The sequence below is a fragment of the Equus caballus genome, chromosome 8 (genome assembly GCF_041296265.1).
Source record: "Equus caballus isolate H_3958 breed thoroughbred chromosome 8, TB-T2T, whole genome shotgun sequence".
NCBI classification, from domain to species: Eukaryota; Metazoa; Chordata; class Mammalia; order Perissodactyla; family Equidae; genus Equus; species Equus caballus.
The window spans coordinates 32,098,933-32,111,949 of record NC_091691.1 but is presented as its reverse complement, the minus strand read 5'-3'; the positions used below and the strand labels follow the sequence as shown (position 1 = coordinate 32,111,949).

At 49.2% G+C, this 13,017-nt stretch overlaps 1 protein-coding gene across 7 annotated transcripts in view; it reads left to right on the top strand.

Moving 5' to 3' along the window:
• The window catches only part of CHFR (checkpoint with forkhead and ring finger domains), a 29,455-nt gene extending 23,724 nt beyond the window's left edge, over positions 1-5,731 (top strand). For all 7 annotated transcript variants that reach the window (XR_011420898.1, XR_011420897.1, XM_070220504.1 and 4 more), the window contains 3 exons: positions 1,709-1,816; positions 2,351-2,423; positions 4,535-5,731. Coding sequence is in view for 5 of the 7 variants with exons in the window: in XM_070220504.1 (XP_070076605.1) it covers positions 1,709-1,816; positions 2,351-2,423; positions 4,535-4,577 (224 nt within the window). In the remaining 2 variants the exon portion in view is untranslated. The remainder of the gene's footprint in view (positions 1-1,708; positions 1,817-2,350; positions 2,424-4,534) is intronic.
• The last annotated feature ends 7,286 nt before the right edge of the window (positions 5,732-13,017 follow it).

Here is a 13,017-nt window from a genome sequence, read left to right as displayed (position 1 = left end):
GGGTCTTAACTCTTTTTGCTTTTTTCGTTTATTTGTTTGAGGAAGATTAGCCCTGAGCTAACATCTGCCACCAACCCTCCTCTTCTTGCTGAGGAAGACTGGCCCTGAGCTAACATCCATGCCTATCTTCCTTCACTTTATATGTGGGACGCCTGCGACAGCTTGGCTTGACGAGTGGTGCATAGGTCCGCACCCAGGATCCAAACTGGTGAACCTTGGGCTGCTGAAGCGAAACGTGCACACTTAACTGCTGCACCACTGGGCCAGCCCCTCTTTTTGCTTTTTAATGGCTCATTGTTTTTATAAGAATGACATGGCTCACAAAGAAAATGTGAGTGGTACAGGGAAGTATGAAGGATAAAGTAAAAGTCATCGGAAATCCCACCACCTAAAGATATACCCAGTGATTATGTTTTTGTGATGACCCTTCTGAGTACATATGCTCATGCGTGTACACAATTTTCATAAGTGAAATCCTACCGTATGTGCTGTTTTATAACCTACTGTTGACTCAACAGTATATCTGGGACCCTTTCTGTGTCAATAAAGGTCTATACCTTGATTTTTTTTTTTGAAGATTTTGTTTTTTTCCTTTTTCTCCCCAAAGCCCGCCAGTACATAGTTGTATATTCTTCGTTGTGGGTCCTTCTAGTTGTGGCATGTGGGACGCTGCCTCAGCGTGGTTTGATGAGCAGTGCCATGTCCGCGCCCAGGATTCGAACCAACGAAACACTGGGCCGCCTGCAGCGGAGCACACAAACTTTACCACTCGGCCATGGGGCCAGCCCCCTCTATACCTTGATTTTAATTGTTGTTCAGTACACTAACGTAGTTTATTCAGCCAGTTCATTAGTTAAGGGTCTTTAAGTCCCTTCCAGCTTTTCACTATATGAGACAACACTGTAGCTGCTGAGCTTGCAGTACTGGAGATTTGAAGAGTTGTCTCCTTAGGGTGAATAAATAGGGTTATTGGAGAGTGGTACACACAGCTGAGACTTTGTCATGTGAACTGTCCTCCCTAAGGATGTGCCTCGGCGTGTGAGGGCCGGCCCCCTGAGCCCATCAGCCCTGCGTTTGCCTTTCAGGCCTTGTCTGTATGAAACAGGGAGACAGTGCTAAAGCATTGTTTTATCTGCCCATGTTTGATTATTAACAAAATTGAAGATGTTGTCTTATGGGTCATTTGCTTATGTGTGACCTTGGCCCATGTTTATATTAGACCATTTGGATTTGGGAGGATGGATTTGGTGGTGTGTTTGTTAATTAAGGGCACAACACTTGTCATTTGTGTTGCAGATACATTTTGCACCACTTCATCAGTAGTTCACCTTTGCTGTGTGTGTTTCCATTGTGAAGCTTAAGCTGTAGGCAGTTAATTTTACAGATCCTTTCCTATGTGCCATTTGGTTTTCGTGACATGCTTAGAAATAGCTGAAGAGAAGAATAATACTCATCTTTCTGAGTACTTTTTTGGATTTTTAAAAATATTTGAATTTTTTCTCCAAGTGGAATTATTTTGTTGTAAGGAAATAAATTGAGATCTCAATTGGTTTTCTTCTTGTTTTTCAAGCCTCTAGTGCATTGTCTCTCACCCATTTATGAATCAGTATGTTAGTTTCCCACTAGTTTGCAAGGCCATGTGTGTTCTGCTGTTCTGGAAGTGTGGCACTGCCTGATGGCTGGCCGCACCCGTGGGTGTCCCTTCCAGACTACAGGGTCACCGGGAACACCGTGCTGTGCTACTGCTGCGGACTGCGAAGCTTCCGCGAGCTGACCTACCAGTATCGGCAGAACATTCCTCCATCTGAGTTGCCAGGTAAGCAGCACCCCCCCTGCCCCCAACTGTGTTCTGTTGGGATTGGCTCCTGCTCTCCTTCATGTTGGATGGATACTTGACGTGGGCCTTTGCTCTGCGTCCTTAGTTGATGTCTGCGTCAGCGAGGAGGAAACTGGGCAGAGAGGCTGTGTGAGGGCTGCGCTTATTTCCGGACCATGGTCTGTCTGATGTTAGCTCAACTTTGGGCCCATCTGCCGTAACGTGGGTTCCGTCCTCTACCTGGTGTCAGCTCAGGCTCTGGGCCTGTCTGCTGTGACATGAGTTTCTAAAACAAGATGCTCAAAAACATCCTATAGACTACTGGAGTAGTCTTACTCCGAAATTCGTTTTTATTTAAACATTTCTTTCCTTTCCTAAAATCTTGGAGCAGTCCAAGGAAACTAGATATAAAGCATGACAAAATGCTGTGCGTTTCAGCTGCTGTTTCTCTTCGGGTCTCTACTTAAATTCACTTAGCTGAGTGTGTAAGTGTGAAATGTATTATTACACATATGTAATTTTTTCTCTTCCTAGTGGCTGTAACGTCCCGTCCTGATTGCTACTGGGGCCGCAACTGCCGTACCCAGGTGAAGGCCCACCATGCAATGTGAGTCAGACACGTGCTCTGCTGGGCTGGGCACAGGAGTGTCAGCACGGGTCCTCATGCTAGATGGGGAGCTGAAACAGTCCTACAGGAATCAATCCCTCCTTTTATTTATTTATTTATTTTTGAGGAAGATTAGCCCTGTGCTAACGTCTGCTGCCAATCCTCCTCTTTTTGCTGAGAAAGACTGGCCCTGAGCTAACATTCATGCCCATCTTCCTCTACTTTATATGTGGGACACCTACCACAGTATGGCTTGCCAAGTGGTGCCATGTCCACACATGGGATCTGAACCCGTGAACCCCGGGCCACTGAAGCCAAACGTGCGCACTTAACTGCTGCACCACCAGGCTGGCCCCAATCCCTACTTTTCCTAACAGTGTCGACGCAAATAATCCATAACCAATCTATACATCAAAATTGGCGTGAGTTTATTATGAGCCAGACATGAGGACCGTATAGCCTGGGAGAATCCTTCCAAAAAGGAACGAAGCACTCCAAAGAAGTGGGGTGTATGGAGTGGTTATGTACTGTCCAAGAGCACGTGTCACACATGATTGAAACGATTCTTTTATAATAGTCACAAGATTGCCCTGTTGGCACAGCCGTTGATGGACACAGCAGGTAGTAGGTTTGCTGTCTCGGTGGGCACAGCAGCGTGGCAGGTCTGTTGTCTCGAGCTGGGTGGTCACAGGTGAGCACAGCAATCAGTTCCTAGCCTAGAGAGAGATGCTTATCCTTAAGGAAATGCCAGTGTGGGGGAAGTTCAACTTTATCTTAAGGGCATTTGTTCTTGCCTTTGGGAGACAGCAAAGGCTTAAAGCAGATATACAATGTGTGCTCAACACCCTTTTGGGAAAAAAAATAAAGTTAGGCCAAATCAGCTTTACACCAAATGGCTTCCTCATATACTCCAATATATCCTATTGCTTGCCATTTTTATCAACAGGAAAGTGATTTTTTTTTGTTTAAGTGTTTTCACCAAGTTGATATCTCAGTTTTTAGGAATGTCCATGAACTGTTCAATGATCTGCTTAAAAACATATTAATTTAGTGGTTGTGCATCTATAAAGTCACGTAGTGTATAGAATAGCATTATCATTTAGAAATTCTGCTCTTTTTCTGTTACCTTGCTTCATGAGATGTTTGCATGCCAACGTTCACCTGCGTCTTCCACCTCCAGGTCTCCAGAGTACAGCCTGTCATTCCCAGCTGACACATTTGACATTTAGCACTTTCCAAATCAGTGACTGTGGTCAATGAGAACGTCCTTCCGGAGCCATGGGCCCCGTGCACATGTCGCTGTGCACATGTGTTTGTCTGTGTTTGGTGCTACGAGTGGGTGTCTGTGATGGCTCTGAGTGGGTCACTCTCACCAGGTGTTTCCCACGGAGTCTTTAATAAAAGGCCTCTTCCTGGTGACAGCCATGGGTCGTCTGCTGGAGTAAGCTCACCTCCGCTTTTAAACCGTAGGAGAAGTGATCATATCAGTCAGTGTCGTGTGTTGATGCTGTTTGAAGCAACTGTAATCCCCGTCATGTGTCGTCTAATTAAAGTAACTGACAGAGTGCCCTTAGTGCAGGAGACACAGTGAGGACTGGAGAGGCAGCTCCTTCCAAGGCATGGCTCTGCTTCCTGTTTGAGCTGCACAGTGCGTGGGAGAGGCCATTCATTGTGAGAAAGGAGACTTCACTGCTGACCCACCAGCCTCTGTCAATAAAAACTCGGGCAGGGGCAGCAGAGGCGTGCCGTCTCCCACGGGGGTGCCCTGCTCTTCATGGACAGGAAGGTGACAGTACTGTCACCCAGTGGGCACGCCCGTCAGCCTCACGGGTGGTTCGTGGCACCGTGAGGTGCTGGGGAGGTGCAGCTTCAAGTCTTCTCTAGAAAATTACCTAAGATGTTTGACTTTTACTTTAAATTTAAAAAGGAAAGAGGAAGGCTGCCTTTGGGGGTTAGTTTCTTTGATGTTATTAAAAATAGGCCTCTGCAGCCCCTATGTGCGTGCATAGTTGATTGTCCGTGTAGTTCCTTCAGTATGCAATTTCAGAATTGGTTTATTTGAAGGCTTCTCTGATGCCCCATTGTATAATGTGACTCTTTTCTCCCTGCAGGAAATTCAATCACATCTGTGAACAGACCAGGTTCAAGAACTGAGCATCCAGGGAGGCATCGAGATGGCTTGGCAGCATCGGAGGTCACTGATGGCGTGTTTCAGAAAATACCGAATATAAACTAAAATGTTTATATTTCACAGTCCCCCTCAGGGGACACTGGGGGTCTCTGTGTCCTACCCTCTGGTGTGACTTTCTTTTGTGGAGTGAGACCCTCTCAGTGAGACCCCCCGCAGCCTGGGCGGCACAACTTCCTCTGAGCCCTGGGCCACTCAGGGCGCTTCGGCTGGAAGAGCAGCCCTCAGCCGTCCCTTCCTGTCAAGATGGCGACATGCAGGTGTGCTCTTTGTACCTTCCCCACAGCTGTGGTTACAGCGGATGTCTCTCTTCAAGAAAAGCTTCCTGGGAGAAGGAAAGTTTGTCAGAAGCATTCTGCCGTTTAAGGAAAGGGAGCAGCAGTTTACAGCCCACGGGCCGTGCGGAGTGCCCTGCCGCGGGACAGCCACAGCGTCTCATAGTTTTTTATTTTAATAGGTTTGGTGCTTATCTTCTAATAAGATTTAAATATCACAAACTGTAGCACAAATAACGTAATTTATAATTTTCAAATTGACTAAAATTGGGGATTGTATGGTTTTTGAAAGAATGTATGTTTGCGTTTATTAAAAAAAATCATCAGATGTCCAGAACTGCTAACGCTAGACCTCCGACGTTAAGAGTGTGGCCCCTCCCGGCAGGCATAGGTGGGTCGCCACCATCTCGAGCCTGCGGAGGAGCAAAGCGCTGGTGCTTGCTGCAGGCCGCTGAGCGGTGCCGTGTTCCCTCTGGGCCTGTGCAGCCGTGGGCCATGCGCAGGCCAGCCCTGGCGGCACCGCCTGCCCACAGCGCCCCTTCCCATGCAGACGGCCAGGGGCCTTGCTTCTGCTAGTCCTTGCCTTTTCCTCCTGCGTGGGGTTTGCCGTGTCATCTGGAATAATACTTGAAATTTTATTCTTTGTAAAAAGGAAAAAAGTTTTTATCTTCTGTTGAAATCACCTGTTAAGCTTGTTTGCAAAATTGTAACTTTTGCTTCTCCTCAGGAATACAATTTTCCACTGTTGACTTGCTCTTGATCAGACTCTGAGAAGCAGCGCTGTTTGTGGAAGAAGCCCCCTTCCGCGTCCTAATAAACAAGCCGTGTCTGTCTCTCTCCCCGAACGTGTGTGTGTTTGTGTGCGGGCTGCAGTGTACCCCTTCCCATCACCGTGCGACAGGCTGCAGATGGCGCTAGTTACTTACTGCCACCAGAGGCCACTTGGCAGGGCTGCCACACTGAATGAGTGGGCCCTGCAGGCAGGCATGCCTCGGGGTCGGGGCCCAGGTCTGAGCCCTGGGGACAGGCCTGGGGTCTCAGGTCCACCCACCCCAAGGGAGCCACAGCCTCTTGGTCGAGTCGAAGCCTTGGCTCTGTGTCTAAGCCCCAGGCTCAGCTTGTGCAGAGTGAGGCCTGCCCTCCGCTCCTCATCACCCCTTTCACTCCCTCCTCCTCCCCCTCCTGAAAAGTAAGAACCAAGTCTTGGCCCCTTAGAGGATAGACCCGCCTTTTTTTGCCTAGGTTTAAACAGAACGTGCGCCTCTCCTCAGGCTGTGCTGGGTTTGTCCCTGCAGGGAAGGGCACATGGCTCATCAGACTCAGGGTCCATGGTGTGGAGCTGACTCTGCTAGAGCTTGGGGACCCCATTTCTAATGAGCACGTGGGGTCAGCACAGAGCTGGTTGGCTCTAACCCACGCTGAGGAGCCTTGAGACTAGGGCGGTTGATCTCCAGGCTTGATGACGACAAGCTGTTCCACAGAGCTGAATGAGTGTGCTCTCACGCAATGCTTTTATGACTTTCTGTACTTCCTGCTCCTCAGCACCCTCCCACCCCACCCCACAGCCAGCCCACAGTTGGGTTGGAGCCCTGATGTGTGTGTCTCTCCTGGTGGCACAGGCTCCCTTGGGGTGTGTGGCTGGCTTGTGCAGAGGGAGACACCCACCTACTTATCTCCGGCTTCTTGGGACAAGCCCCAGAGCAGGCCCAGCTGGGTCTCCACTGCTTGGTTCCTGCCCCCCATGTCCTTCCACAGCCTTGCTCAGCCCGTCCCCAGGCCCTCATCCCTCTTGGGCTCCTGGTGCCCCATGACAGAACAGGGGCCATCCCTACCCACACTTCCCATTTGCCATGTACCCTCCAAAGGGCTGCACACTAGGCCTTCCTGGCGTGTGGGTCCGAGCTCTGAGGTGCACGGTTGATGCCATGGAGGCCTCACTGGGCCAGCATCTGTCAGAGCTGCAACCTGGCACCCAACAAGTCATCTTGAATGCTGCGGAGATAGCAGGATCAGGTTGCAAGCCCAGAGCCGAGAGCAGCAGGGGGCATCGTGGATTTTGCCATCAGGAAGTACCCAAACTGGGAGAGGAGGTGGAGTCTGAGGCGGGCCTCTACCAGCTGGGGCCCTGCAGCTAGACAGGCCCTCATGCAGCACAGAGGCCCCGAGTAGCTGGGTTCTGAATCAGGTGGGCTCGTCACTGCAGTGGACATCAGCAGCCCGCACTAGCAAACTAACCTCTTCTCTGGAGGAAAAAAGCAAAAAGGGGGAATTAATCGAAAAGCCCAGGGCAGACCTGACCAAGTGTGACTGGACCAAGAAGGCTGGATGCTGTCCTGGGACCCCCCTCTCCCTCTGTTTGTAATGGCTGCTCCCCAGACCTCAGCTTCCGTCAGGCAGAAGCGGTTAGCTGGCAGCCTCCCCACTGGTTCCAAGGGAAGTTCATCTCAGACCCCATCACTGATGGGCCAGACCTGAGCCTCTCACTGCCTCCCTGGGCACTAGCACCCCCAGGGAGGTGGGGCACGGCAGGGGCAGCCCAGGAAGAGGAAGAGGAAGGGGCAATGTCTCCATGAAGAAAGCAGACTGGCTCTGGGTCAGCAGGGCCGGGGCTTACACCCGGCAGGCCAGAGAGCCCGCCCAGGCCTGACCCAAATGGGGACTGTGCAGGTGGTGGTCTGGAGGGAGCACCAGCCAGGTCAGGTACTCCCCTTGGAAACGCCAGGCCGCCTGTAGGTGGGGATGTGGAGGAAGCCAGACACTTTTGGGGCGGGATTCGGAGCTCCCTGCAGAGTTAACTCCAAAGTCCTGGGTGCCCTTGGAGTGTGGCCCCATCTGGCCTCTGTCACTCTCGTCTCCTCACTCCCACTGCTTCTCAGCCTCTCTCAGCCTGTGTCCTCTTCTATGAGACAGAAGCAATACAGTTTTTACCGCAGGTGGTGTTGAGAAGTGAAGGGCTCAGACTAGCCTGGCACAGAGGCAACTCTCAGCCTGCGTCTCAATTACCCTATCTCCTGGCAGAATCTTCCGGCATGTCCTTGGGCATGCCACATGCTGTTCGTGTCTTTGTTCCAAGTGTGCCCCTTGCTTCAAATGTCCTCTTTTCTATCCTGTCTCTTGTGATGTCAGCAAAAGTGAATGGAGCAGTGCTAGGCCATGCATCTTCCTTCCTGCTCTCCGTTGCTGTCTCAGCTGCACAGAGAAGTGGGAGGGAGGCCAGTCCACAAAGCTGCCAGCTGAAGGAGGCCAGTGCACCACAAGTCCTGGTGACCTGCAGAAGAGCCACCTGCCAGCTCCCAGGAGATAATTGTTAGGGTCTCAGGAATGTCATGAGCTGATGACCTAAACACAGCCATTTAAAAAGTCATATACAGTTGGATTTCATAACTCATATTAAAAACAAAGGTAATAAGCCCTCAGGACTCCTTCCTTCCTAATGAACTGACTCCATGTGACCATCACCTGTGCTCTCGTGGGCACTTGCGTCTGTGCATCTGTCTGGTGTAGGTTCTCTACGATGGTGCACAGCCCTTCCCACCCACCCATTTGTGGACCTTACGTTGGGAGCTTGAAACCGGCCCTGCTGGGAGTGTTCACACCACAGAAATGGGTAAATGCTACAGATCAGGGTCATTTTGTTTTTGTCTTTTCTGGCGAGAAGGTTGTTAAACACCAGTACACCACTGCACTCAACCAATATAATCATGAGAAATAAGAGAGTTTTTTGAAGCCACTACGTTTGGGGTGGCTTGTTACATAGCAACCAATGACAATATCATGGCCTCTGAAGGCCCAGCATGGGGTTGCCCCTGCCCTCCCCCAGGAAACCTCCCCTTCTACCCACCCCACCTGCAGAGTCTTCCACTGTGTTTCTGCCTCTGGGCCCTGGCGTGTGCCGGTTCCTCCTTACTGCTCCTCCTACAGAGCACCAGATGGTGACACCGGATCATCACTCAGGGTCAGCTCAGATGTGCTCCTCAGAGGGGACCCCTGGCCACTCCACCACATGGGTCCCCACCCAGCCACTCTAGTGTCAACCTGTTTGGTTTTCTTCCTGATGCCTGTCATTTTTGGAAAGTAAACATTTACTTACTGTTTTTCTCCCCCTTCAAAACTCCAGAGCAGGGACTTCCTCTCTTGCTCATTGTTGTATACTCGGCCAGAACGCCTGATGTGGCCAGCATATGATGATCGCGGATGGTCAAGTGAGCAGATCCAGTGAAGGCCAGCTTAGACGCCACTGAGTGGGAGTCCTCCCCGAGGCACAGGTGGCGGCTCTTTCCTTTGCCTCTGCTAAACCTAATGCGTGCTCTCATTTTTGTTTGACGTTTTTGTCTCCTTCTAAAGACAGTGAGCCTGGACTGTGTCTTAGAGCAGCAGACTGGCAGTAGTCCACGTCTCTCGAACGAGTGTGGGAATGAAATGTTGGAAGTCAATCAGACCAGGAGTTATGGCCATCTGCCATGTGTGCGAGCGTGGGCTTGTGAGCGGTGTTCCTCTCGGTAGTAGTTCTGTGTGTTTTCCTTGGCGCCATAAGAAACGCCACAGCCAGGGGGTTAAACAGCAGACAATTATCCCTCACAGTCTGGAGGCTGGACATCCAGTCCACGTGAGGGCAGGCTGGTTCCCCTGAGGCCTCTCTCCTTGGCGTGTAGACGCCATCTCCTCCCTGTGTCCTCATGTGGTCGTCCCTCTGTGCGTGTCTGTGTCCTGATCTCCCCTTATTAGGACACCAGTCACTGGATTGGGCCCACCCATATGGCCTCATTTTGCCTTAATCACCTCTTGAAGGCCCTGTGTCCACATACAGTTACATCCTAAGGTCCTGGGGGTTAGAGCATTCAACATTTAGGGGACACAATTCAGCCCATAACACTTATCATCAAACGTGCAACTCCACAGGGTTTTATAAAAATCACATGGTTTTTCTTGGCAAAACCTACATACTATTAACACCTTATGGAAGGTTGAACAATGCTCTCTGCCACCAAAGACGCCCACGTCCTAATCCCTGGGACCTGTGAATATGTCACTTTATCTAGTAAAAGGGACCTTGCTGACTACATTAAGGGCCTTGAGATGAGGAGATCATGCTGCATTATCCTGTGGGTCCTCAATGTAATTGCAAGTTCCTGATAAAGCAGGCAAGAAAGTCAGAGGTGGGAGATGCAGTGACAGAGCAGAGGTTGGAGTGAGGCTCTGGAAGATGGAGGAAGGGGCCAGTAGCCCAGAGATGCCCTAGAAACTGGAAAAGGCAAAGGAAACAAACACTCCCCAGAGCCTCCGGAAGGAACACGGCCCTGAGACACCCTGATTTTGGATGTCTGACCTCCAGAACTGTGAGAGAATGAATTCATGTGTTTTAAGCCACTAAGTTTCTGGTGATTTGTTACACGGCTGCAGGAAGCTAATACGCCCCCCACCCCCACCCCCCGCCACACGCTTCTCCTTTGGTTTTCAGTGTTCAGGAGGGGTCCAGTGTTTTCTGAGGCTTTGCAGTAAGAGGTAGAGAATTCTATGCTCACCTGAGCTCCCGTGGGCACCTTAGCTTGTTGATGGGATGTGGCTGAGTATGTACCCTGGGCTGGGGTCACTCTGATGAATGAGACAGCCCTCCTGCTCCAGCAACACCTGCTCCCCAGTGATGCTCCTCCACCCTGTGGCTTTTGGATCTATGTAGGAGATGCCTATCCCTTGAACTGCAAATACTCATCTCTAGGTGCCGGCCTGCAGACTCCACTTGGCAAAAAGAACTCTGTTTCCCGCACAGAGCCCTGCCCTGTCCCTCCATGCCTGTCCTCGCAGTCTCCCCCATCTCAGAAAATGGCTCAGCCCCCACCTGTGGCTTGGATCCCCAAGGAGTTGTCCTCAGTCTCTCTTTTCCTCAGTGCCACCCGCCCCCAATCAGCAAGTCCACTGAGCACTACTTCCAGAACTCGGCCTCAGCCCTCCCGCTGTGCTCCATCCCTTAGCCTCAGGCCCATGGCCAGCAGAGCCCAAGGCTCAAGCTGCCCCACAACTCACATCTGGAAGGCACCTGAGTGATCTCTTCAAACACATCAGACGGCTTCCCAGCGCTCTGACGGACCGTAGCGGCTTGCCCCCTCAGCCTCGTTGCAGACCCTCTGGACGTGCACGTCCCTCTCCTTGTAAAGCTCTTCTCCCAGAGCTTCACATGCCTCCTCGCCATGTGAGTTCAGCTAAAGGATGACTTCGTCGAGAAACCTTTGAATACATGGTTTCCCTTGCTGTTCCCGATCCTGCAACCCTGATCCCACAGTTCCCTCCATGACTCCTTTTCTTACTTTATTCATGTGTCTGCTCACACTCATGGCAGAGGGCCACCCCATACCATCCGTCTGAAATAGCTGCATGCCTCCTCACCCCTCCTTACCCGGTCCTTCTCTTCACTCATCACTTCCTGTCTTGCCTGTCTGTGTTTGTCGCCTAGTTCTCTGACAGAGTGTAACCTCACGACAGCAGCGATTGTGTACAGCATCTAAAATACCACTTTGTATACAGTTGCCCACAATGAATACTTTCTGAATGAATGACGACCCCATGTAACTGGCAGCCCTCTGACTCCAACACACGTAAGTCATTGCTCTGAATGTCTGGTATTTCCCACACAAACGAAGCTAGACTGGAGTGGGGGATCTCGTCTCTCCTCTTCCTCCATCTAACCCCCTACACACAGAACATTGCCCAGGCCATTCGAGGCACTGGATTGTGTCCGTCAACAAATTAATGGATAACAAAATGTGGTATATCCAGACAGTGGACTATTATTCAGCCATAAAAAGGAACTGCATTCTGATACATGCTAAGACATGGATGAATCTCAAAACATTATGCTAAGTAAATAAGAAGGCAATCACAAAAGGCCACATATTGTGTGATCCTATTCGTACAAAATGTCTGTAATAGATTAATCCATAGAGATAGAGAATAGATTAGTGGTTGGTAGGAGCTGAGAGAAGGGGGAATGGGCAGTGACTGTATGCATATAGACAAGAGGGATCATTTGGGGTTATGAAATGTTCAAAACTGAATTGTAGTAAATTCAGTTTTATTTACTAAACATAGTAAATCCAGTTTTTTTACTAAAATGTAGTAAATGTAACTGTAAATTTACTTTAAAAATCATTGAATTGTACACATGAAATGGGTAAATTATATTGTATGTAAATAATACCTTATAAAACTGTTAAAAATTTTACTTAGTGTTTTTCTTCTGCATGGATATGCCATCAATTTAATATATAATTAGGCTCATTTGCTTCTGTTTGTATTTAGATTTAGTGTTTGTCACACTTTTCTTGCTAATTTAATTATTCCCCAGTTTCCCCCATTAGTTGTATCTTACATAGCTGCAGTACAATATCAAAACCAGGAAACTCACATTGGTCTGAAGTGTGTGCACAGTTCCATGTCATTTTAGCCCATGTACAGATTCACGGAACCACCACTGCAATCAAGATGCAGAACTGCCCATCACCACAAAGACCTGCTTCGTCCTGTCCTGTTTCAGTCATAGCCACCCCCATCATTCATAACCCTTGGCAACCATTAATTTTTTCCCATATCTATAATTTTGTTATTTCAGGAATGTTACATACGTGGCATCATATCAGCATAATCATAACAGTATAGTCTTTTTGATATTTTTCCCCCTCAGCCTAATGCCCTTGAGATTCATCCAAGTTGTTGCGCATATCAATATTTCTTCTCATCGCTTAGTAGAATTCCGCGGTGTGGATGTACCGTGGTTTGTATAACCATTCATCCACTGTAGGATTGGTTAAATTTTGGTTGTTTCCAGTTTTGAACTATTACAAATAAAGCTACTATGAACAATAGTGTACAGGCCTTTGTCTGGACATAAGTTTCATTTCTCTGAGTTAAATGTCCAGCAGTGCAGTTGCTGGGTCATATAATTAAGCATATGTTTAATTTTTAAAGAAATTGCCAAACTATATTCCAGAGTGACTGCACCATTTTACATTCCCACCAGCAAAGTATGAGAGCTCTAGTTTCTCCACATCATTGCCAGCATTTGGTATTGCCACTATTTTATTTTAGCTTCCCTGATGGTCTTAATTTGCATCTCTGTAATGGCCAGTGATGTTGAACA